Source organism: Carex rostrata, chromosome 3 (assembly GCF_964058835.1).
Source record: "Carex rostrata chromosome 3, lpCarRost1.2, whole genome shotgun sequence".
Classification (NCBI taxonomy): Eukaryota; Viridiplantae; Streptophyta; class Magnoliopsida; order Poales; family Cyperaceae; genus Carex; species Carex rostrata.
In genome coordinates this window covers 1,205,835-1,228,783 of record NC_135920.1, presented here as the reverse complement: position 1 = coordinate 1,228,783, position 22,949 = coordinate 1,205,835, and the positions used below count along the sequence as shown (strand labels likewise).

Sequence of the window (22,949 nt, the reverse complement as noted above, 5' to 3'; positions counted from 1 at the left end):
AAAGAGTTCAAATCTTCGTAACACAATATTTCTTTTTAAATCAGGACCGTTCGATCAGAAACCGACTAATCCGGACCACCCAGAAGGTGACTGCACGGCACCTCTTTAATATTTGTGCGGCTTCTGATCGGACGGTTCAGATTTAAAGAGAAATATTCTGTTACCTTAGCTGATATGAATTCCTGTACAACTTCAATACTTGAGCTGCGGAATCGAGATCACCATTTCGAAGAAAATATCCGATTTCTTTGACATTAAAATTAAATAAATTAAAATGTATGTTATCCGACATTTGCAAATAGATGCTTCACAAATCGATGGGTCAAATTTTTTATTTTATTTTTATCCTTGCCGTTAATTAAAATGAGAGATATTTTATGAGAATTGGTTTTTTAATTACATGTTAAATATAATGATTTTTTTATGGAAGATTGCAGATTTAAAAGAGTCCGGACCATTCAAAGTAACTTAAATTTGAGTTTACATCCGGACTATTTGATTCGAAATCGAGACAATCTGATCCAATGTGGAATGCACAAGACTTTTTAATTTGTGTCAAAACTGAAAATAGATCTGACGGTCCGGATCTAAACTCAAAATTTGAATTACTGTAGGCTATATGAATTCGATCTAAAACATATATGAATTTTTTTTTATGGACATTTAAAAATGAGGAAAATTTATTTCATTTTTAAAAAGTAGTTAAATAATTATTCACGAAATTCTACTTTGTGTATTGATTGACACTCATTAACTCATTTTGTTTGTTTAGAAATTTGATTCTTAGCAGGCAAAATGGTGATTAATTTTCTTTCCAATGTGGGCTTTATCTGATGCGGGTCAGCTTTTGTATTGGGCCTTATCACATTAGAAAGAGAAAGAGAGCTTTTTCGGCAAAGTTCAGTAAACAGGAATCGAGCCCGTGTTTTGAAAGCCGTACATGGATCGAAGAACGGAGAATCCAAATTAGCCCAAATTAGCCCAAGAACACATTCGAATCCCAAGCTCCACACATTTTGTTCTTATCAAAGTACCCTTCCACTCTAATGAATACTATCCTCTAAGGTAACAGATTTCTTTTTTTTAGATCACTGCCGTCCAATCGGAATCCCAGCAAATCCGGTCCGTGGTGGAACGCTTGGGTACGCTTTAACAGTCGTGCGGATTCCTATTGGACGGTTCAGATCCAAACATAGATATTCTGTTACCTTTGGTGATCGAATTTTAACTCCATTTCCCCACCTTCCCTTCCTAATCTCTCCTCAACCTCACACTCTCCCTCTCTTTTTTTTCTTTTCTTCTTTTCTCTTCCTTTCCCGCCATTACCCTCCCTCCAACCAATTAGAACACTCACCTGGTGGGCCTGATCTCTCGCTCTCTCTTCCTTTAAGGTTTACAAAAATTCCCACTACAAGCCAATTGATTTGTTATATAACAATTCCTGTATATGTCTGCTTCTGATCTTTTGCATATTCTCAACTAAATATTAAAGGTTTAACCATAAATATTTATGTATTTCTTTTTGTTTTATTCACTTTCAGGCAAATTCATCTAATGAGAGCTATGACATCTCGGTCATGCATAAAGCATGCATGTCTATATGAAAGGAACACAGAGAAATTTAGAAATGTATCAGGAAAGGTCAGAACTCGAGATAAGGTGAAAGTTTGTTGTGTGCTTCCAAGGGCAAAATGGTCAATTTCTCTTGCAAATTCTCACCGCATTGATTGTACATTATCTATAGTGAGCACCCCTTCGTCAAAGGTTAATGGAATTTTTTTTTTGTTTTCTTTTCAATTAACACAAGAATGAAATAAGGCTTGTGCATACTGCTCAGTAAAACTTGCATTGAACAATAAAATGCAGTTCTAGAGGAATGTGCTTAACCCAAACACTCGGTTAATTAATTCTTCAAATAGTTTGATTGAATAGCTCTTTATCTATCTGGGCTAATTGGCAGAGGAATTGACTTGGAAGTTACTAATTCCCTTTTAATCCTGAAATCAAGTTAATGCAACGCTAGCAAAGAGGAGGAATTAGGCTAACTGAACACTATAGCTTTGTCATGCCCTCATTATTGTATGCACAAATTCTCATAAAGAAGTACAATATTTGACAGGAAAAAGCAGATCTAATACCAGTCACTCAGCCAGTACTGTGGAATAATGCCAAGAGTTGGAGCAGAATGCAGCTTGTGACAATAACTGGAATAGTTGCATGCTCGTTTTTAGTAATTCCATCGGCCCATGCAACTGATGCACTGAAGACGTGCACTTGTCTATTAAAAGAATGCCGGTATGTTATCTTGTACATGTATTTTGTTCTTTTTTATCCTCCTATCATACTATAGTTTAGCAAGACTTTAAGGTACAACATTCAGCCAATGAACTCAAGAGATCTTCTTATTTATTCTAAGAAAGAATTGTGAAATGAAGAAGTTTTGAGATCTTTCCAGCTAGAACTAATTATATTGGGTTCACCAGACCAGCTTGTCCATGTAATTCGTAATGGAAGTGTTGTTTCCCAGATGAGGTATGATGAGGTATAAATTTTGCATAAGGTGCTTGCATAACTTTTAAGAGAAATTTGGGATATTTTGGGGCAACAATCTGTTGCTTTTATCAGGATTGAGTTGGCGAAGTGCATAGCAAACCCGTCATGCGCTGCAAATGTAGCATGCTTACAGACTTGCAACAACCGTCCTGATGAAACCGAGTGCCAGGTACTATGACAGCAGTGGCACTTGCATCTACAGAACTTGATTTCAGTTTCACTAACAGTAGATTCAAACTTTTCCATCTTTATTTTTTTTTCACAAAAGAATACAAGGTAGTTCGATTTAATTGTATGGTATCTTTATATACCCCTGCCTAAGGACTAATTTACCAGATAGGACCTACGGGTTTCAAATAAAAAATAAAATTTACCAGATAGCTAGGTGTAACAGCTGTGACATATTTTTGTTATTTGTAAGCATTTTCTTTTATTTTATGACTTGTTGGTACCTAATTACCTAGTTCACTACCACAATATAACAGTCTTAACATAGGTGACCTGAACTTAACAGTTTTTTCTTTTTTCACAATCTGTAAAGCGAGATAACTACGTTTACTAGAACACCATACTTCAATTTCATGACTCGTCAAAAAAAATTTCATTTGTTTGGATAATTTTAATTCCATGACTTGTCAGGTGACATCATAAATTTGTGGTGATATGACGGTATTTTCTGGTTCCTAGAGGCACAGCAATACTGAATTTCTTTAACTTCCTGGCAGATAAAATGTGGCGACCTATTCGAGAACAGTGTTGTTGATCAGTTCAACGAGTGTGCCGTCTCCCAGAAGAAGTGTGTGCCCCGCAAATCAGATCTGGGTGAATTCCCGGAACCTGATCCGGGAGCCCTCGTCAGATCCTTCAACCTGTCAGATTTCACTGGAAAGTGGTACATCTCTAGTGGGTTGAACCCAACCTTCGACACATTTGATTGTCAGGCTCATGAGTTTAAAGTAGAGGGAGATAAGCTTGTTGGGAATCTGACATGGAGGATCCGGACCCCAGACACCGGATTCTTTACACGATCCGCTGTGCAGAAGTTTGCTCAGGATCCTTCTAGACCTGGAATTTTGTATAACCATGATAACGAGTATTTGCACTACCAGGATGACTGGTATCCCTCTCTCTCTCTCTCTCTCTCTCTGCAACACACTGTCTTGCACACACATCAGATACAATCAGGGTACCTCTACAATCAGGCAACTTTCTATGGCATTTTTTTGTTGTGGACTGTTTTGAGCTCAATTTTAGCATTACTTCAAAACAAAATTTCCAAATTAATAAAGGCTGCATTGTGCCCAATTATGCAGAAATGAATATTGGCACCATATTGAAATCCATCATTGCCATATTTATTTTACTTTGTTTAAATGGAATTTAGGTATATTATCTCATCGAAGGTAGAAAGCAAGCCTGATGACTACATTTTTGTATACTACCGTGGGCGAAATGATGCATGGGATGGCTATGGAGGTGCAGTGCTATACACAAGAAACCGCACTGTGCCGGCCACAGTAATTCCTGAGCTAGAACGTGCTGCTAAGAGCATAAACCGTGATTTCTCACAATTCATTCGCACCGACAACACGTGTGGCCCTGAACCGCCGTTGGTGGAGAGGATAGAGAAGACAGTGGAGGAGGGAGAGAAGAGTATAGTGAGGGAGGTCGAGGAGATAGAAGGGGAGGTTGTACAGTTTGAAAAGACAGAATTGACCCTGCTTCAGAAGCTAGCTGAGAGGTTCAATGAGGTGGAGAGAGATGCTGAGAACTTCTTAAGTAAGGAAGAAATGGAGGTTTTAGATGGGTTAAAAATGGAAGCAATCGAGGTTGAGAAGTTGTTTGGCCGTGCTTTACCTATAAGGAAATTGCGATAGTCTTTTGTTCCTTTATTGGCGCCAAGGTAAAGGCAGACATAAGATAAATTTAGTTAAATTTCTTGGGCTTTTTTGTGTTTGTATACCCCTCCAGAAACATCAAGTTTGGTTATATGTAAATATGTAAATGCAATATATATAGGTATAATTTAAGTAGTTGTTCTGTGCATGCATTACCCTTACTAATAGTATACACATCATTTAATTACAAGTTCTACAACAATTGAACATTGAAACTGCAATTCTGCACAGCTATCTTGTCAAAAGCAGGTTACTTTTGTAAGGGCTCTTTCTACATTTCATCCAACAGAGCACATCAAGGAAAAAGGAAAAGTAAAAGTCCTCCAATTACTGGCACAAAAGCTTTTACTAATACAAGGGACATAAACTCTCCATAAAAGAAAAAGACCAAGAATAAAAATGCATAGATAAGAATGGCCTTACAATGATATTTAATTTTTAATTTGGTTTGCCGATTCTTTAAGTGGACCAGCATTTCTGGGAAAAAAATGAAAACAACAGCTAATAGCTTTCTTCTTCTATCTTTTTTTTTTTTTTTCCTGCCCTGCACACTTGAGCTCCTACTTAGAAGTTCATAAACCAAAGCATAAGTGTGGGTTTAAAGCAAAAACAAACTGAGAGCTGTTGATCAAGAGAACTGGACGTTGCCAGTGAATCAGGAAAAGGACGAGTCTACTGGTGTTAACCAGAATTAGTTGTATTGTAACATTCTTTTGAAAAATAGGAGGGTTTAAATGCCTTTATTTTTTGTGCCTCCACTGTCCTTCCATTTTTAAAACGTTAATATCTCAAAATTTAAATTATAAACATAAAAATAAAATCATTAGATGTGATCTATGTTATTTTCTCTATGTGCTCATAAAAAAAATATTACATTTTGGTTTTGTTTATATGTAAATTAATAAGTTGAAAAATCAACGTCTAGAAATTATCCACATTAGTACGTTTTTACAAACTTTTGATGACAACCAAAACAAAGTTGAAATGTCATAATTTTTTACACGTGCATAAATAAAATGATGTAGATTATATCCAACAGTTTTATTTTTATCTAGGCATCTTATTTTGTCCTATAATCTCAAATTATTAAAAAATAAAGATAGAAAACAAGAAGCCAATGTATAAATGAGTAAAAGACCAGTAACCTATTAACTTGAATAAGCCCAAAATAACACGGATGGGCTGAATCCGGGCCGAAGCCCACTTTAAAGCCTAATCCAGACGAAATAAACAGTCACCCCAACTAAACTAAGATAAATTGCTTTCAAAATATTAAGCCTAACAGTAGAGATGGAGCGACTGGCGATTGGAAGGCGATTGGAAGGTGACTGGCGATCGGAGCGACTGGCGATTCGGAAAATAAGAAAACTGGCAACCAAGGAATCAGTGGCGAGAGCAATTCGAGCGACTGGAGATGGGAAGCTGAAGAGATTGGAGACTGACAATCCCTGCGCTTGGAGACAGGCGATTCAAGCGATTGGACAAGGACCGATGGAGGGATTGCTGATTCGAAAGGCAAAAAAAAAGGCGACCAAGGAAGCAATAGCGAGAGCAACAAAAGACAGAGACAAACTCGAAGTCGAGGAGGCAGTGATAAGGGCTAACGATAGCGGAAAACTGGAGATAGAAGATGAATCACAAGGAGCAGCCATGGATAGAGAATCACCTCTTCTGACATATGCTGGTGCATTTCGAAATAAGCTGTTACACAGGGAGAATAACTTTGATTCTCAAAAAAGATCTACAAATACCTCTTCAGTTAATACTCCCATTAATCCTATTAATCCCATTAATATGCAAAAACCTCTCCAGTTGTTTGTTTCATCCGAAGCATCCTCTCAAGACACAACTTTGAATAAAGGTAACCCGTTGGCTCCCTCAAATATTAACTCATCTATTCATGAAGAGGATGGATGGACAGTGGTGCGTAGGAAACGAAGAGCCTTGAAGCCCAAACCTACTGTCAAAACCTATGCAACATTTGACCCAACCATTACAGCTCTTTTAAAACAAGGGAAATGTTTTAAATGTTTACAAAGGGGGCATAGAAGAGCTGAATGCAAATCTTTAAGGAAATGTTTTAAATGCGGCAGCACAACCCATATCTTGCGTCGATGTCTGTTAAACTCTCCAAAGAGTAATGGCAATACAATTGCCAAAAAGGAAGATGGAAGGTCTCAAATTAATGATCAGTCAAATACTGTGCATCAAGAATCATCTATAAAAGAAGGGCAACATGGTTTCTACACCACACCAAACTTGTTGAACAACCCTGAACCTAAGGATATCTCTTTCCCATCTGAAGAAGACATGGACGGACGCAACAATTGGCAGTTTACACGGATGATGGCTCCTGAACTGGTAAATAATAGACCGGATGAATTAAGGGTTTACCTCCCTCCTAGAATGGGTTTGCATGAGGCTAATCGATTCCTAGATAAATCAGCAGTTCTGATGATTGGCCCTCACTATAACAACCGGCACATACCGAGTCGCCTTGCAAACATATTGGTAAGGCTCTTTCGAATAAACACTAGGGATATCTCTGTTGAAACAATAGACCCGACCCTTGGTGATTATCTAGTTATCTTCCCGACAACCCGTATGAGGGATCATGCAGTTTCTATTGGTGTTTTTAACTTGGGTGACAATGTTGAGGTTCAGCTTATAGAATGGTCCCCCATGCTAGACACCACGTTCGAGCCAACAACCCAAAAGGCAAGAATCAGACTTCATGGTCTTCCTCTTCAATACTGGAATAGGCAAGATCTTAATATTGTTGTTGCTGGATTCGGTACTCTGTTGCGTATTGCAACTTGTTTTATCAATGGTAATTATGCGACTCTACGCCTTCTAGTTGCGGTTCATGATCCCAACAACATCCCAAGAGCACTGATGATATCTGAAGATCCCAATGCAACCTATGTTCAAGTTGAACTTGAGGGATGGACAAACCGCTTCATGCAAGGACCTCAACAGCAACACAATCAGGGAGGTCAAGGACCGAACGGAGGACAGGATCCTAATGATGGCCATGGTAATCAGCATGTGCATCAAAATGAGGGCCCTCTACAACAACCAAATCAGCCGCAAGTGGATGCTCCACAACAACAGGAAATGTTGCAAAACCAGCCCTTACCAGATGCTCCACAGGATCAAGGTCTGGTAGCAGCACGCAACGGGGATAACCGAGAACTGTCATGGTTTCATCACCATGAGGATGATGGCAGTCTCAAAGGCCGCCCTCTACAGCAATGGGTGCAAAACAAGATACTGGAGACTCCTGTTCAACAACAGAATGGACGAGTCAAACAGGTCATGCATGTGGTAATTAATGAAATTAATAGCCTGGGGAAGATGACAACTGTGGTGCACTCTTTTTGCGTAGAAAGGACCTGGGAACAAGTGATTTCGCATGGCAATAATTCTGGAATTAATGGCATCTCTATAGAGCCGTTATTCAAATTTTCTCTTGATACTTTCCAAATCCCACCGAATTTATTGCTTGCTGGACCAACTTTTTCAAACTTTCAAAATAAGGTTTCTGGTTTTAATATCACTGAACAACCACTTGCAATTACTAGTTCAAATTTTAATGACAAAGTGATCCTACAAAATGATGCTCAAGTGAACAACTCATGGGCTGATCACCATTCGGCCCAGGATTTAATTGATGGCCCTCCACCTGGTTTTGAAGATGGACCATCTTTTAAGAGTCAGAACACAACTCGGCCTACTAAGACAAAGGCCCGGGTTAGCAACAATGATATTTCTGGAATTAGAAGAAGTCCGCGATTGAGCGGCAAGCACAAGGGACCATATGTTTCAGCAATAGACAAGGCAAGAATTGTCCAGGGATATAAGGATTCGGGCACCTCGACATCTCATACTAAAAAGAGGGCTCGTTCTTTTAAGGAACCTGATATGGAGTATCTCAAATCCTTTAATCCGTTATCTGAAGTACATGCTGAAGCCATTGTGGGAATGGCTGGTCTTTCTATGGAGGGGGAAATTGCGGTCAAAATTAAGAAGGCTTTGGAGGAAGGAGTGGAGCAGGGAATAAGCCCTGTTAATGATTTAGTTTAATGGATTTACAAAGCTCCTCCTATGTCAGTGTTCAAGTGGTTTGGATAGGGTTAATTATGTTTATGATGAAGGGTAGAGTCAGTTTTATGATTGTTTTTGTGGTTTTCGGGTCTTTGTTTACCGGTTGTTTTCGGTATTTGTTTTATGATGACTGCCAAGTATGGGGCAGCATAAGGTCTCAGGGGAAGGGGAGCAATGTTTTAATTTTTTGTAAGGGCTTCAAGTTTGGGCTAAGCATCGGGTTCTATACGATGTTGTATCAGTTATGTGGAAATGAAGCTTTTTAAGAGTTTAAAGAAGATTTGCTAGTTCACAATGAGTTACAACACTAAATTAAAGTTCATTAGTTGGAATGTTCGAGGATTAAATGAGCGCCCCAAACGCTTGGCAATAAGACAAACATTGCTTCTGGAAAGACCTGACATAGTTTCATTACAAGAAACAAAGATTTCTCAGATGGATGATACACTCATGAGTCAGATTTGTGGCTTCAGATTGAGGAGTTACCAAGTACTTAATGCTCAGAATACACGAGGTGGAGTGCTTACGGCTTGGAACCCAAACAAATTTACTTTGTTGAGTTCGGATATAAGAAGATATTATGTTTCAACAATGCTACAGAATACTCATGACAGCAGCAAATTCCTTTTCACATCTGTATATGGCCCCTCCAATCAGAACAAACAGGAATTTTATGATGAACTATCTTCTCTCAAACCAATCAGCTCTGTTCCCTGGATAGTTTGCGGGGATTTCAACAACACTTTGGATCAACAAGACAGAAACAATAATAATACAGTCTGGCGCTCATCTCTGCAATTTTCAAGGTTAATATCTGACCTTGGTCTCTTGAATATCACACTGCACGGACGACAGTTCACATGGTCTAATGAAAGGAGTCAGCCGGCTATGGCACGCTTAGACCGTTTTCTCATTTCAAGCGAATGGAATATGCAATTTCCCAATTCAATGCAGAAGGCTTTGCCGAACACCTCATCGGATCATTGTCCGATTGTATATATTGCAAGAACCACCTTCAGAAAATCAAGATTCTTTAGAATGGAAAATTGTTGGTTGAAGTTTCCTCAATTTGAAGAGGTAGTGAACAGAACATGGACATCCTTGCCAATGGCGTCTCACCCGGTACAGCTGCACCAGAAATTATGTCTTCTACAGAGAGCGATCAAAGAATGGGCAAATCTCAAAGTCGGTTCAATTAAGAAGCAGATCAAATCTTGTCGAGATTTCTTAGGTTGGATAGACAAAGTAAAAGAAATAAGAATACCGACTCCACTTGAGAAGCTAGTTGCATGCTTACTAAAAAAGAGATACACTGAACTTAGTGTCTTGGAAGAAGACATATGGAAACAAAGATCCAAGATAAAATGGGAATTGCAAGGCGACAAAGGAACGAAGTTTTTTCATGACATGGCCTCTCAATCAAAGAATTCGAATTCTATTCCTCAAATTGAGCATAATGGTGTTCAATTTTCAGACCAAAAGGCAAAAGCTGATGCTTTTTTTCAGTTTTATACCAGTTTAATGGGTGCTGATTCTAAAGAGATGCCAACTATTTTTTGGTCAAACCTATATCAGAGGCAAAATGATCTTAGGCATTTAGCTTCTGACATCACAATGCAAGAACTAAAGGATGTCATTGACCAATGGCCCAACAACAAGAGTCCTGGGCCGGATGGATTCACCGCAGAATTTTTTAAGAAATTTGCAAATATTCTGTTGCCGGACATTCATGCAGTTTTCAGAACATCCACTAGCCAAAATATCTCTCTTGCATCTCTGAATTCATCATACATTGTGCTCATCCCAAAAAGAGACCATGCTCTAAGACCTCAAGACTTTCGACCAATAAGCTTGATCCACAGTATACAGAAAATGTTCTCAAAAGTCTTGGCTAATAGACTTCAAGGCTGTTTACATGACTTAGTTGACTTGGCTCAAACAGGTTTTGTAAAAGAAAGGCAAATAACAGAAGGATTTATATATGCTCAACAAGTCTTGCAACATTCATACAAAACAAAAGTACCTTTAGCGATCTTTAAAGCTGATATTCAAAAGGCTTTTGATACCATCAGCTGGCAATTTCTACTAAAGGTGCTGGAAAACTTAAATTTTCCGCAATGCTGGTTGTCTTGGATAAAAGAGATTGTCCTTACTGGTTCCTCTCAAGTAATCATAAATGGTCTTGCTGGTAAGAAGATTATTTTGAAAAGAGGCGTGCGCCAAGGAGACCCTCTATCGCCATTTCTTTTTATCATGGCAATGGATTTTATCACGCGATGGTTCAATAAATTGGTGCAAAATGGAGCCATTAGACTGCCATTTCAAGGAATGAAATCGTGTCTTTTGTATGCGGATGATGCGCTTTTCTTTGTGAAGCCGGAGATTCAACAATTACAAATGCTAAAGATTGCTTTTATAGCATTTGAAGGGATATCTGGTTTAGCGGTTAACCTAACCAAATCTGAACTGCTACTCTCTCAGGATCCAGATGACCAAGGAAACCATTTTGCAAGGATGATGGGTTGTAAACTCGGTTCTTTTCCATTCACCTATCTTGGTCTCCCACTATCAAACAAATGCCTTACAAGAGCCGCCTTCTTACCTTTGATACAGAGATTCAACAAAAGATTGGCGGGATGGGCAGCCAAGAACCTTTCTATTGCAGGAAGGTTACAGCTGCTAAATGCGGTTTTATCTTCTCTTCCAACATATTATATGTCAGTTTTTAGGTTACCGGCATGGACAATTAAGGAAATTGATAAAATCAGACGACGCTTTCTATGGCATGGAGTTACAACGGAGTCTCATAAACTGAACCTTGCTAAATGGGACTTTGTTTGTTTGCCTAAAAAGCTTGGTGGTCTTGGTGTTGTAAATCTCAAAAAATTCAATTTGGCTATGCTGATGAAATGGTGTTGGCAGTGGGCTGAACCGAAGGAAAGGCTGTGGAAATCATGTTTCTACTTAACCAATCTATCAAGAGAATTGATCCCTAGTTCCACCTTATTTTCAACAACCCTTAAAGAGGCTTACCAATTTTTTGATATTTCGGTTATTAGACAACCTGGTAATGGTTCCTCTATTGGGTTTTGGGTACATGATTGGGGATTTGGCATTCTCAAGCACAAATATCCTACTCTATTCACCTACAGTGTTGATCCTATGGTGACATTGGCAAAGGTCATGACAACCATACCTTTATCATTGCAATTTCAGAGTAATTTGTCTCAGGATGCGTGTGAGGAATTGATATCTTTACAAGGCGAAATTCTATCTGTTGTGAATTTGGATAGTCACACCAATGATGAAGTTATTTGGAAATGGACTGAGAGGGGTAACTTCTCAGTCAAATCAGCATACTTTGCTTTCATGAATGGTCCAACGATCACAAACAATAACCGGGGAATATGGAAATTGTTGGTGCCACCAAGAATGAAGGTTTTTGCATGGTTACTGTTGCTTAATAAAATTCTGACGATTGACAACTTGAATAAGAAAGGATGGTGCCTTGTAAATTGGTGTATCATGTGTAAAAACAAATCTGAGTCAGTAAAACATCTATTCAGTGAATGTCCCATGGCAACAAGCTTATATAGAAGAGTGGCTGTGATATTCGGTGTCAGAATGCCGATCGTTTCAATTCTTCATGGAAGTGATGCGATCTCTGCCATAATCGATAAAGGATACACAAAGAAGGAAAGATCAATTTTGTTAATCTCACAATTTGTTCTGTGGAGGGAAAGATGTAGTAGAATATTCAGAGATTCTACAAATGAGATTTCAGAATTGGTAACGCAAGTACAAGACCAGTGGAGATACAGCTTGCTTTCAGCCTCACCATCGGCTTCCTGTGTCTAAACTGCAACAACAATCACAGGGGCAATGATGGAATGCCACTGATCAGATCGGACTGGGTACAGAAGAAAGACTGGTACGATGCTCAGGTGTTTGGAGAACTAAGGACTGGTACAAATGAATTGGTACACTGACAGGAGGACATCGGACATTGAACTAGTATGCTGTATTGAGAAAATAGCATACTGGTACGCTGTCAGGAGGAATGTGTTGACACTGGAGCACATTTCTATTGCCCTCATTCTTCAAGAGGTGCAATGTAGATATAGCTTGCTGTGAAGGAGAGCATACCAGCATAGTTGAAGACCACAGATGTGGGTTTTATTTTTATTTTTTATTTTTATTTTTATTTTTTTTCAAGATTTAGTCTTACTGGTATGGTCTTACCAGTAGACATATCTACCATTTTCTCTTTTCTTTTTTAGTTTACTTTTTAAGCTCAGATGTTCTGAGCTGCAATTGTCTTTATTTTGAAGTTACAAAACTCTTGTAACCGCCTTTTTAATCAATGAAATAAGGGCATGACCCTTGTTTTTCCTCAAAAAAAATATTAAGCCTAACATAAAACCGCCAATATCCCAGAAAAGCATGCTCATTGTTCTCAAATTAATTAATATAAACAGAAACAAATGTCGGTTAAAAGGGAGAGGGAAATCAATATTTTTATGTAGTGATTAAAATAATAAATTATGTGTGAGTGTTTTTATATTCGAATTTCAGTTGAAAGAGTATCCATTAATCAAATATGAAACCTGTTAATAGAAGTCCATCAAAAAAAATTTAGTTTAATGGACATGTGATCCTGTCGCTTTACCAATGCCAAGACGAAGATACTATTTGAAAAAGAAGTTGAGATCCTTTGCAGTAATATACAATTTGATAGAAGTAACCCAACTTTTGGGTTTTGGATCCGGACCGTCCGATTCTAATTTGTGATAATCCATCCAAAGTGGAGCACACACATCTCAAGTCACGAATCCGAATTCCGATGTGATCTCACTCCGGATTCGAATCAGATGGTCCTAATCCAAAATCCAAAAGTTGGATTACTTTAGGGGATCCGGACCCCACTTTACGGAATCTCAACTGGTTTGGGATTCGGGTCACCGTAGGGGCAGTATTATTGGGCTTTGAGATTCGTGCCAAGTTAAAAAGAACGGTCCAGATCTAGTAATTGTAAAAGATTACCTTATGAGGTATTGGAGAGGATGTGATTTCCAGAAGCTGTCGGCAAACCAATGAGAAAACTGAGATGTTTTTCCAAAATTCTTTTATTTATTGTTGCTGTCGTTATCGTTGCACTAAAGATTCTTCTACTGTTCCTGCACAAGTTACCCGGTCCTTTTGTATTTATTTACTCTTATCAAAGAAATTAATTCCCTTAAATTTTGTGAATGTTCTGATGATGCTATTGAAAGGTTGTCATCATTTGAGATAGTTTTTCTTTCCATATTATTATAAATATATATTGTGGGATCTTTAGGATCATGAAGTTTCATACTATCTTTCGGAATTCTGTCATTTTTTCCATGATGACCTTTTAAATGTAAGTAATCATAAAAAATTTGGTAATAAGAGCTATCAAAGAATACTAATTATTTCTTCGTTACAAGTTACAATTAATTCAATATTGGAATTTATAACGGCCTTTTTAGATTCTGATAAGCAACAAATTAAGCATCTCGACCGAAAAAAAAAGGGAACCGGAAAATTTATAATAATTACTCACGCAAAACATAACCAATTAAAAATACAAGTGGCTTATGAGCACTCTATAAGAGAGAACTAAGAATAAATTTCCTCTCTAAGACTGTAAGAGCGGCCCGCCTTACTCAGAGGTTTTTCATTTAAGCAGTTCACAACCCAAAGCATGTGCATCTCTGCAAAACAAAATAATAATAATAAAATAGTTAGATTATTTCATCATTCTTGTTTTTTCACGGTAATGCTGTTGTTTAGTTGCAGTGTTATTAAAATTGATATAAGCCTAACTACAGAGTTTGCACAAGCATGAATGGACTATCAGAGTAATGCAGTAACAGTTTGCATGGAAACATAAAAGGCAATGTGTACCAGTAACTGAATTGCACGCTACATTGTATCAGCTCCAGTTCTCATTGGAACAGTATCAGCACATAAGGGTACAGATTAAAACGGTACCTTTAATTTGGGGCTCTGATCACGCTGCGGTGTATAAGGTACCATTGATGGAGGATTAGAAGACTCATTGCGGATTCGATAAAACACCTCAGTGTAGTTTGTCTCCTTACCATATGACGGAAATGGAGGCACCAGACCATACTGAACCAGAAATAAAAATATATATACCATCAGAATATTGGAGACCAATTTAAAATTTCATGCTTGCTGTACCAGCCATAGCGTGACTGTACCAGACTACCAGCTGATTACTGGTCATATAACCTCCTTCTATCTGGTAACAACATTTTTCGAGGAAGTAGGTGCCAATAAGGCATATATTACCGATCTTCATGCAATAATACTGATTGCAACAGGTGCGGTACTGGTACCGCATTTTCTCAAATTATGATGGTTTATTAATTATGCCATGAATTACCTGTTCTGCAGGCCTCTGGTGGGTTCTATTTGGAGTATGTCTACCTGGTGTACTAGACCCAATTTGACCCTCATGTGACCTCCCATTTCCACCATTTCTAGTGCCAGAAGGCTTTGGGCTTGGGTGGCTCTGGTAATTCGGGTTAACGGGTTTATGTGAACTACCCGATCTGCTACTGCCACTGCCATTGCCACGTGAACCACTCCCGCTGCTCCCTTGTTGGTGAAGTGGAGATTTTCCACCCGGCAAATAGCTCTGGTTTAATGGACTTGCGCTAACGCGAGGGGAGTCGGGTTCATGATGCCTCGGATTCGGTGGGGTACTGGGGTTTGCTAAAATAGGTTCGGGTGCACCGCCTGATTTTCTTTGGTTCCGAGCTCTCGCAAAGACTTCTGTATATGGTGTATCGGCTGATGCATTGCTGTTGGGAAATGGAGGGATGTAAGATTGCTGATATTAAAAAAAAGAAACAAAGAGAGAAAGATGAGTTGTTAGCTATATTTTCAGGAACAATCTAAGTGAAAAATAATATGAAATAAAATCAATTTGCATTAGTTGAATTACCATATTATATTATACAGATTGATTAGGTCAAATACCAGTATGGGTTTCAAATCAGGATCTGCAATTGAGGGTTAGTTTATCATAGATTGTGCAAAATGAAGCTTAAATGCACAACTCAAGAGTTAATCAGGCTTAACTATGAATAACCTCTCCATTTTCATTAATTGAATATTGTTAGGGGGTCACAATCTAGATCGATAACAGAATTGAAACAAATTCAAGACAAATTAATTGTCAGTTTATAAAGCAGCAAATGACCCCTCTGACAGAAATTTTTTTTATCATTGATTGGTTGTGTATTTATTGTAATTTGTTAGGGGGGTCGTCGGCTGGAAAAGACGAAATTGACCCTGCTTAATATGTGTCCGTAGGCAACACCTCTGTATATAATTAGTTGTAAATGAATAATTTACATTTATATTATCAACTATTAATATTTACAAGCTAGATTGTTATATATATATATATGTTATCCAACACGAATACTTTGACAGTTCAAAACTAACATTAATACCTGCATATATAGGCACATTATTCATACAACCATACTTTAATCAAATATGAAACCTGTTCAATGGACATGTGATCCTGTCGTTTTACCAATGCCAATATACTCTTTGAAAAAGGAGGCCAGTGAGGTCCAGAAGTTGCCCGGTAAACCAATGAGAAAACTGAGATGTTTTTCCAAAATTCTTTTATTTATTGCTGCTGTTGTTATCGTTGCATTATAATCCTCTATTTATTTATTTATTTATTTATTCATTTATAGATTCTTCTACTCTTAATTCCTGTACAAGTTATCCGGTCCTTTTGTATTTATTTACTCTTATCAAAGAAATTAACCCTTAAATTTTGTGCATGTGAATGTTATTGAAATTAAAGGTTGTCATCATTTGAGATAGATTTTCTTTCCATATTATTATAAATATATTATATATACTGTGGGATCTTTAGGATCATGAAGTTTCATAATATCTTTCAGAATTCTGTCATTTTTTCATGATGACCTTTTAAATGTGAGTAATCATAACATAATTTGGTAATAAGAGCTATCAAAGAATGCTTATTATTTCTTCATTACAAGTTACAATTAATTCAACATTGGAATTTATATCAGCCTGTTTAGATTCTGATAAGCAACAAAGCATCTCGACCGAAAAAAAAAGGGAACCGGAAAATTTATAATAATTACTCACGCAAAACATAACCAATTAAAAATACAAGTGGCTTATGAGCACTCTATAAGAGAGAACTAAGAATAAATTTCCTCTCTAAGACTGTAAGAGCGGCCCGCCTTACTCAGAGGTTTTTCATTTAAGCAGTTCACAACCCAAAGCATGTGCATCTCTGCAAAACAAAATAATAATAATAAAATAGTTAGATTATTTCATCATTCTTGTTTTTTCACGGTAATGCTGTTGTTTAGTTGCAGTGTTATTAAAATTGATATAAGCCTAACTACAGAGTTTGCACAAGCATGAATGGACTATCAGAGTAATGCAGTAACAGTTTGCATGGAAACATAAAAGGCAATGTGTACCAGTAACTGAATTGCACGCTACATTGTATCAGCTCCAGTTCTCATTGGAACAGTATCAGCACATAAGGGTACAGATTAAAACGGTACCTTTAATTTGGGGCTCTGATCACGCTGCGGTGTATAAGGTACCATTGATGGAGGATTAGAAGACTCATTGCGGATTCGATAAAACACCTCAGTGTAGTTTGTCTCCTTACCATATGACGGAAATGGAGGCACCAGACCATACTGAACCAGAAATAAAAATATATATACCATCAGAATATTGGAGACCAATTTAAAATTTCATGCTTGCTGTACCAGCCATAGCGTGACTGTACCAGACTACCAGCTGATTACTGGTCATATAACCTCCTTCTATCTGGTAACAACATTTTTCGAGGAAGTAGGTGCCAATAAGGCATATATTACCGATCTTCATGCAATAATACTGATTGCAACAGGTGCGGTACTGGTACCGCATTTTCTCAAATTATGATGGTTTATTAATTATGCCATGAATTACCTGTTCTGCAGGCCTCTGGTGGGTTCTATTTGGAGTATGTCTACCTGGTGTACTAGACCCAATTTGACCCTCATGTGACCTCCCATTTCCACCATTTCTAGTGCCAGAAGGCTTTGGGCTTGGGTGGCTCTGGTAATTCGGGTTAACGGGTTTATGTGAACTACCCGATCTGCTACTGCCACTGCCATTGCCACGTGAACCACTCCCGCTGCTCCCTTGTTGGTGAAGTGGAGATTTTCCACCCGGCAAATAGCTCTGGTTTAATGGACTTGCGCTAACGCGAGGGGAGTCGGGTTCATGATGCCTCGGATTCGGTGGGGTACTGGGGTTTGCTAAAATAGGTTCGGGTGCACCGCCTGATTTTCTTTGGTTCCGAGCTCTCGCAAAGACTTCTGTATATGGTGTATCGGCTGATGCATTGCTGTTGGGAAATGGAGGGATGTAAGATTGCTGATATTAAAAAAAAGAAACAAAGAGAGAAAGATGAGTTGTTAGCTATATTTTCAGGAACAATCTAAGTGAAAAATAATATGAAATAAAATCAATTTGCATTAGTTGAATTACCATATTATATTATACAGATTGATTAGGTCAAATACCAGTATGGGTTTCAAATCAGGATCTGCAATTGAGGGTTAGTTTATCATAGATTGTGCAAAATGAAGCTTAAATGCACAACTCAAGAGTTAATCAGGCTTAACTATGAATAACCTCTCCATTTTCATTAATTGAATATTGTTAGGGGGTCACAATCTAGATCGATAACAGAATTGAAACAAATTCAAGACAAATTAATTGTCAGTTTATAAAGCAGCAAATGACCCCTCTGACAGAAATTTTTTTTATCATTGATTGGTTGTGTATTTATTGTAATTTGTTAGGGGGGTCGTCGGCTGGAAAAGACGAAATTGACCCTGCTTAATATGTGTCCGTAGGCAACACCTCTGTATATAATTAGTTGTAAATGAATAATTTACATTTATATTATCAACTATTAATATTTACAAGCTAGATTGTTATATATATATATATGTTATCCAACACGAATACTTTGACAGTTCAAAACTAACATTAATACCTGCATATATAGGCACATTATTCATACAACCATACTTTAATCAAATATGAAACCTGTTCAATGGACATGTGATCCTGTCGTTTTACCAATGCCAATATACTCTTTGAAAAAGGAGGCCAGTGAGGTCCAGAAGTTGCCCGGTAAACCAATGAGAAAACTGAGATGTTTTTCCAAAATTCTTTTATTTATTGCTGCTGTTGTTATCGTTGCATTATAATCCTCTATTTATTTATTTATTTATTTATTCATTTATAGATTCTTCTACTCTTAATTCCTGTACAAGTTATCCGGTCCTTTTGTATTTATTTACTCTTATCAAAGAAATTAACCCTTAAATTTTGTGCATGTGAATGTTATTGAAATTAAAGGTTGTCATCATTTGAGATAGATTTTCTTTCCATATTATTATAAATATATTATATATACTGTGGGATCTTTAGGATCATGAAGTTTCATAATATCTTTCAGAATTCTGTCATTTTTTCATGATGACCTTTTAAATGTGAGTAATCATAACATAATTTGGTAATAAGAGCTATCAAAGAATGCTTATTATTTCTTCATTACAAGTTACAATTAATTCAACATTGGAATTTATATCAGCCTGTTTAGATTCTGATAAGCAACAAAGCATCTCGACCGAAAAAAAAAAGGGAATGGGAAAATTTCTAATTAATTACTCACACAAAAAATAATCAATTAAAAATACAAGGGGCTTATGAGCACTCTATAAAAAAGAACTAAGAATATATTTCCTCTGTAAGAGTGGGCCCCCTTACTCAGAGGTTTTTCATTTAATGCAGTTCACAACCCAAAGCATGAGCATCTCTGCAAGAAAAAAATAATAATAAAAGAGTTAGATTATTTCGTCATTCTTGTTTTTTCGCAGTAATGCTATTGTTTAGTTGTGTTGTTATTAAAATTGATATAAGCATAACTACACAGTTTGCACAAGGCAATGTGTACCAGTAACTGAATTGCATGCTACATTGTTTCTGTGTGCCGAAAATTGAGGTATCGGCTCCAGTTCTCATTGGAACAGTATCAGCACATAAGGGTACAGATTAAAATGGTACCTTTAATTTGGGGCTCTGATCACGCTGCGGTGTATAAGGTACCATTGATGGAGGATTAGAAGACTCATTGCGGATTCGTGAAAACACCTCAGTGTAGTTTGTCTCCTTACCATCTGACGGAAATGGAGGCACCAGATCATACTGAACCAGAAATAAAAATATATATACCATCAGAATATTGGAGACCAATTTAAAATTCATGCTTGCTGTACCAGACTACCAGCGGATTACTGGTCATATAACCTCCTTCTATCTGGTAACAACATTTTTCAAGGAAGTAGGTGCCAATAAGGCATATATTACCGATCTTGATGCAATAATACTGATTACAACAGGTGCGGTACTGGTACCCAGTACCGCATTTTCTCAAATTATGATGGTTTATTAATTATGCCATGAATTACCTGTTCTGCAGGCCTCTGGTGGGTTCTATTTGGAGTATGTCTACCTGGTGTACCATATCCAATTTGTCTACCTGGTGTACTAGACCCAATTTGACCCTCATGTGACCTCCCATTTCCACCATTTCTAGTGCCAGAAGGCTTTGGGCTTGGGTGGCTCTGGTAATTTGGGTTAACGGGTTTATGTGAACTACCCGATCTGCTACTGCCACTGCCACTGCCACGTGAACCATTCCCGCTGCTCCCTTGTTGGTGAAGTGGAGATTTTCCACCCGGCAAATAGCTCTGGTCTAATGGACTTGCGGTAACACGAGGGGGGTCGGGTTCACGATGCCTTGGGTTCGGTGGGGTATTGGGGTTTGCCAAAACAGGTTCAGGTGCACCACCTGATTTTCTTTGGTTCCGAGCTTTCTCAAAGACCTGGGTATATGGTGTGTCAGCTGATGCATTGCTGTTAGGAAATGGAGGGATGTAAGATTGCTGATTCTAAAAAAAAAAAAAAAAAACAAACAAAGAAAGAAAGATGAGTTGTTAGCTATCTTTTTTGTTGAATATTTAGGAACAATCTAAGTGAAAAATATTATGAAATAAAATCTATGTGCATTAGTTTAATTACCATATTATATTATACAGTTTGATTAGGTCAAATACCAGTATGGGTTTCAAATCAGGATTTGCAATTAAGGGATAATTTATCTTAGATTGTGCAAAATGAAGCTTAATTGCACAACTCAAGAGTTAATCATGCTTAACTATGATTAATTGTGCAACCAGTGGTACCGCCATTTTTTTTTGTGTACCAGCCTAAAATAATTTGTGATTTGGAAATTTCTAATAGTGTGATCATTTGAATAGGTTTGTGTGATATCTAAAAAGCCAAAAGAAAAACTAGTTCATGTTAATCCCATTTCTTACAAAATAACCTCTCCATTTTCAATAATTGAATATTGTTAGGGGGTCTCAATCTAGATCGATAACAGAATTGAAACAAATTCAAGACCAATTAAGTGTCAGTTTATAAATCAAATTCAGCAGCAAATGACCCCCCTCAAAGAAAAGCAGCATTATCCAAAAGAAAAAACACCAAATTAATGAATTCAAAGAGAAACGAAGTTCAAAGTAAACAAAAATTAGAAATAAAAAAGTGGCTAACCGCCATCAATATCTTCAATTAAATCACTTTTGGTGGTTCTCTAATTAAAGGAGCTTGAAAAGATATCTCTCCTTCGCCTCTGCACTCTGTCTATTTTATAGAAGAAACAAGTCTTGACTTTGAGGCGATAAGGTAGACTTGTCAGAGGGAGAGATGGAAGAAAAAGAAAAAATAAATAAAAAGAGACCGTTGACGAGCGCCTAGTATATATATTTGTTTGAACCCTTCAAACTACACAATTCCAAAATATTTTATAGTTTTGTCCTCCTATTCCCGCATCTGAAACAGTCAAATAAAAGGAATAGGACGGCCATTTTTATTAATACCTCAAAAAAAAGTTAATTTTAAAAATAACCTTGCATTGGAGTTTTTTTCATAAATGCCTCGATTGCTGGGCTCACGAGCGGCCCAAAAAGCCACCAAACTGCCCCCATGCAGAGGCGGGCCACACCCCTACCAAACCGCCCCCTGCAGGGGCGGGCCACACCTCTAGCAGACCACCCGAGCCAGGGGCAATCCACTAGGGGACCAGACCGCCTGGGGTCCAGGCGGTCCTCTCTCTCTCTCTCTCTTTTATTAGAGATCTTAATATTTTGAAGTGATGTCGTAACTTTTTATAACTTTGATTTGGTTTGTCATTTGGATATCACAAGTTTAAAGATAACACTAATTAAGGACTTGACATTGATTCAAAAATTTCCAACATCTGACAGCTTGTTGATCTTCTTTTCTTTATTTCTGGTACTAAAATAGTAGTTCAGAGCTACTAAAATATATTAAAATCTCAAATTAGATCTCTGTCCATGGACAATGCACTCTAGACTGACATCTGGTACGGTACCAAGTCCAAACTCAACAGTCAAATACTAAAAACATCAAATTTGACCTCATCTAGTAAATTAGCAAGTATGGAGTGATACAGGAACCAAACTGCAAAAGTGATTACACTAACATGTAGAGCATTAAAAAATACACATAATTGACACAAATTTCAATTTATTTGAATTTTTCTACAATTATTTATGAATTTCCAAAGTTTGACTTTTGAAAAAACTTTAAACAGCCATAACTTTGGCTAGGAAAGTCGGATTTGCGCATATGACCACTTTTCGGAAAGGGGGGACGAGACGAATCTGAATATCACCTTGGGGGTCACCTTTGGGTATTGGAAGCATCAGAATTTCAAAAAAATATCGTTTAGTGCCTCAAAAATTCAGTTTATGTTTTCAGTAGGTATACAACGATCAGTATTTTGTTTATAAATGTCGGTTTTTTTTTTTTAAACTCATTTTTTTATAATATATGTATATGTATATATAATGAAGTTTAAGTTTAAGTTGTAATAATGGTATATATAATACATGTGTATATATATGTATATATAAAGTCATTTTTTTATAAACTCATTTTTGTTAAATCAGTATAAACAGTCGCTTTTTACAACACTGATTTAAAGTATCATTATTTGTTCTTCTAAAAAAAAGTATATGTATTCTCAAAAGTTTTTGGAAGTACATTACTATTTGTGAATCATGTACTAATTTTTTTTTTTAAATAAATTAGTTTTTTCATTACTTGATCAAAATTAAAGTGTAAGGTACCTTACAATATTTTTGGGAGTCATTTAATCAAATGTTAGAC

General features: G+C 37.2%; 3 protein-coding genes and 1 long non-coding RNA gene across 5 annotated transcripts; 1 reads left to right on the top strand and 3 right to left on the bottom strand.

Moving 5' to 3' along the window:
- Positions 1 to 1,282: 1,282 nt before the first annotated feature.
- On the top strand, positions 1,283 to 4,599 carry LOC144552141 (violaxanthin de-epoxidase, chloroplastic-like). Its single transcript, XM_078300256.1, has 6 exons — positions 1,283 to 1,391; positions 1,542 to 1,764; positions 2,120 to 2,295; positions 2,626 to 2,722; positions 3,279 to 3,670; positions 3,938 to 4,599. The coding sequence occupies exons 2-6, from the start codon at positions 1,555 to 1,557 to the stop codon at positions 4,428 to 4,430; spliced, it is 1,368 nt and encodes a 455-aa protein (XP_078156382.1). The 5' UTR covers positions 1,283 to 1,391; positions 1,542 to 1,554; the 3' UTR covers positions 4,431 to 4,599.
- Positions 4,600 to 14,254: 9,655 nt separating this feature from the next.
- Positions 14,255 to 15,576, bottom strand: LOC144552139 (uncharacterized). Its single transcript, XM_078300254.1, has 4 exons — positions 15,556 to 15,576; positions 14,992 to 15,441; positions 14,574 to 14,714; positions 14,255 to 14,293 (listed from the first exon to the last, which is right to left on the bottom strand). The coding sequence occupies exons 1-4, from the start codon at positions 15,556 to 15,558 to the stop codon at positions 14,270 to 14,272; spliced, it is 618 nt and encodes a 205-aa protein (XP_078156380.1). The 5' UTR covers positions 15,559 to 15,576; the 3' UTR covers positions 14,255 to 14,269.
- A 1,022-nt stretch (positions 15,577 to 16,598) lies between these two features.
- Positions 16,599 to 21,458, bottom strand: LOC144552138 (uncharacterized). Of its 2 annotated transcripts, none has more exons than XM_078300252.1 (4): positions 21,309 to 21,458; positions 17,601 to 18,050; positions 17,183 to 17,323; positions 16,599 to 16,902 (listed from the first exon to the last, which is right to left on the bottom strand). In XM_078300252.1, the coding sequence occupies exons 1-4, from the start codon at positions 21,312 to 21,314 to the stop codon at positions 16,879 to 16,881; spliced, it is 621 nt and encodes a 206-aa protein (XP_078156378.1). In that variant the 5' UTR covers positions 21,315 to 21,458; the 3' UTR covers positions 16,599 to 16,878. The 2 variants fall into 2 exon arrangements, with proteins under 2 accessions (XP_078156378.1, XP_078156379.1); XM_078300253.1 differs by lacking the exon at positions 21,309 to 21,458 and adding an exon at positions 18,165 to 18,185.
- On the bottom strand, positions 19,215 to 20,208 carry LOC144552140 (uncharacterized). The gene is made up of 3 exons (XR_013510957.1): positions 20,159 to 20,208; positions 19,755 to 19,895; positions 19,215 to 19,506 (listed from the first exon to the last, which is right to left on the bottom strand). It is a non-coding gene; the product is annotated as an uncharacterized LOC144552140 (long non-coding RNA).
- Positions 21,459 to 22,949: the final 1,491 nt, after the last annotated feature.

What these genes read in the sequence shown, in the direction of transcription:
- LOC144552141 (XM_078300256.1), top strand. Translation starts at nt 1,555, where the DNA reads ATGAGAGCTATGACATCTCGGTCATGCATAAAGCATGCATGTCTATAT. An exon ending in TGAGCACCCCTTCGTCAAAG is followed by an intron (nt 1,765 to 2,119) that starts GTTAATGGAATT and finishes AATATTTGACAG; the next exon opens with GAAAAAGCAGATCTAATACC. An exon ending in CTGATGAAACCGAGTGCCAG is followed by an intron (nt 2,723 to 3,278) that starts GTACTATGACAG and finishes ACTTCCTGGCAG; the next exon opens with ATAAAATGTGGCGACCTATT.
- LOC144552139 (XM_078300254.1), bottom strand. An exon ending in ACCAGAGGCCTGCAGAACAG is followed by an intron (nt 14,715 to 14,991) that starts GTAATTCATGGC and finishes TTTCTGGTTCAG; the next exon opens with TATGGTCTGGTGCCTCCATT. An exon ending in ATCAGAGCCCCAAATTAAAG is followed by an intron (nt 14,294 to 14,573) that starts GTACCGTTTTAA and finishes TTTGTTTTGCAG; the next exon opens with AGATGCACATGCTTTGGGTT.
- LOC144552138 (XM_078300252.1), bottom strand. An exon ending in ACCAGAGGCCTGCAGAACAG is followed by an intron (nt 17,324 to 17,600) that starts GTAATTCATGGC and finishes TTTCTGGTTCAG; the next exon opens with TATGGTCTGGTGCCTCCATT. An exon ending in ATCAGAGCCCCAAATTAAAG is followed by an intron (nt 16,903 to 17,182) that starts GTACCGTTTTAA and finishes TTTGTTTTGCAG; the next exon opens with AGATGCACATGCTTTGGGTT.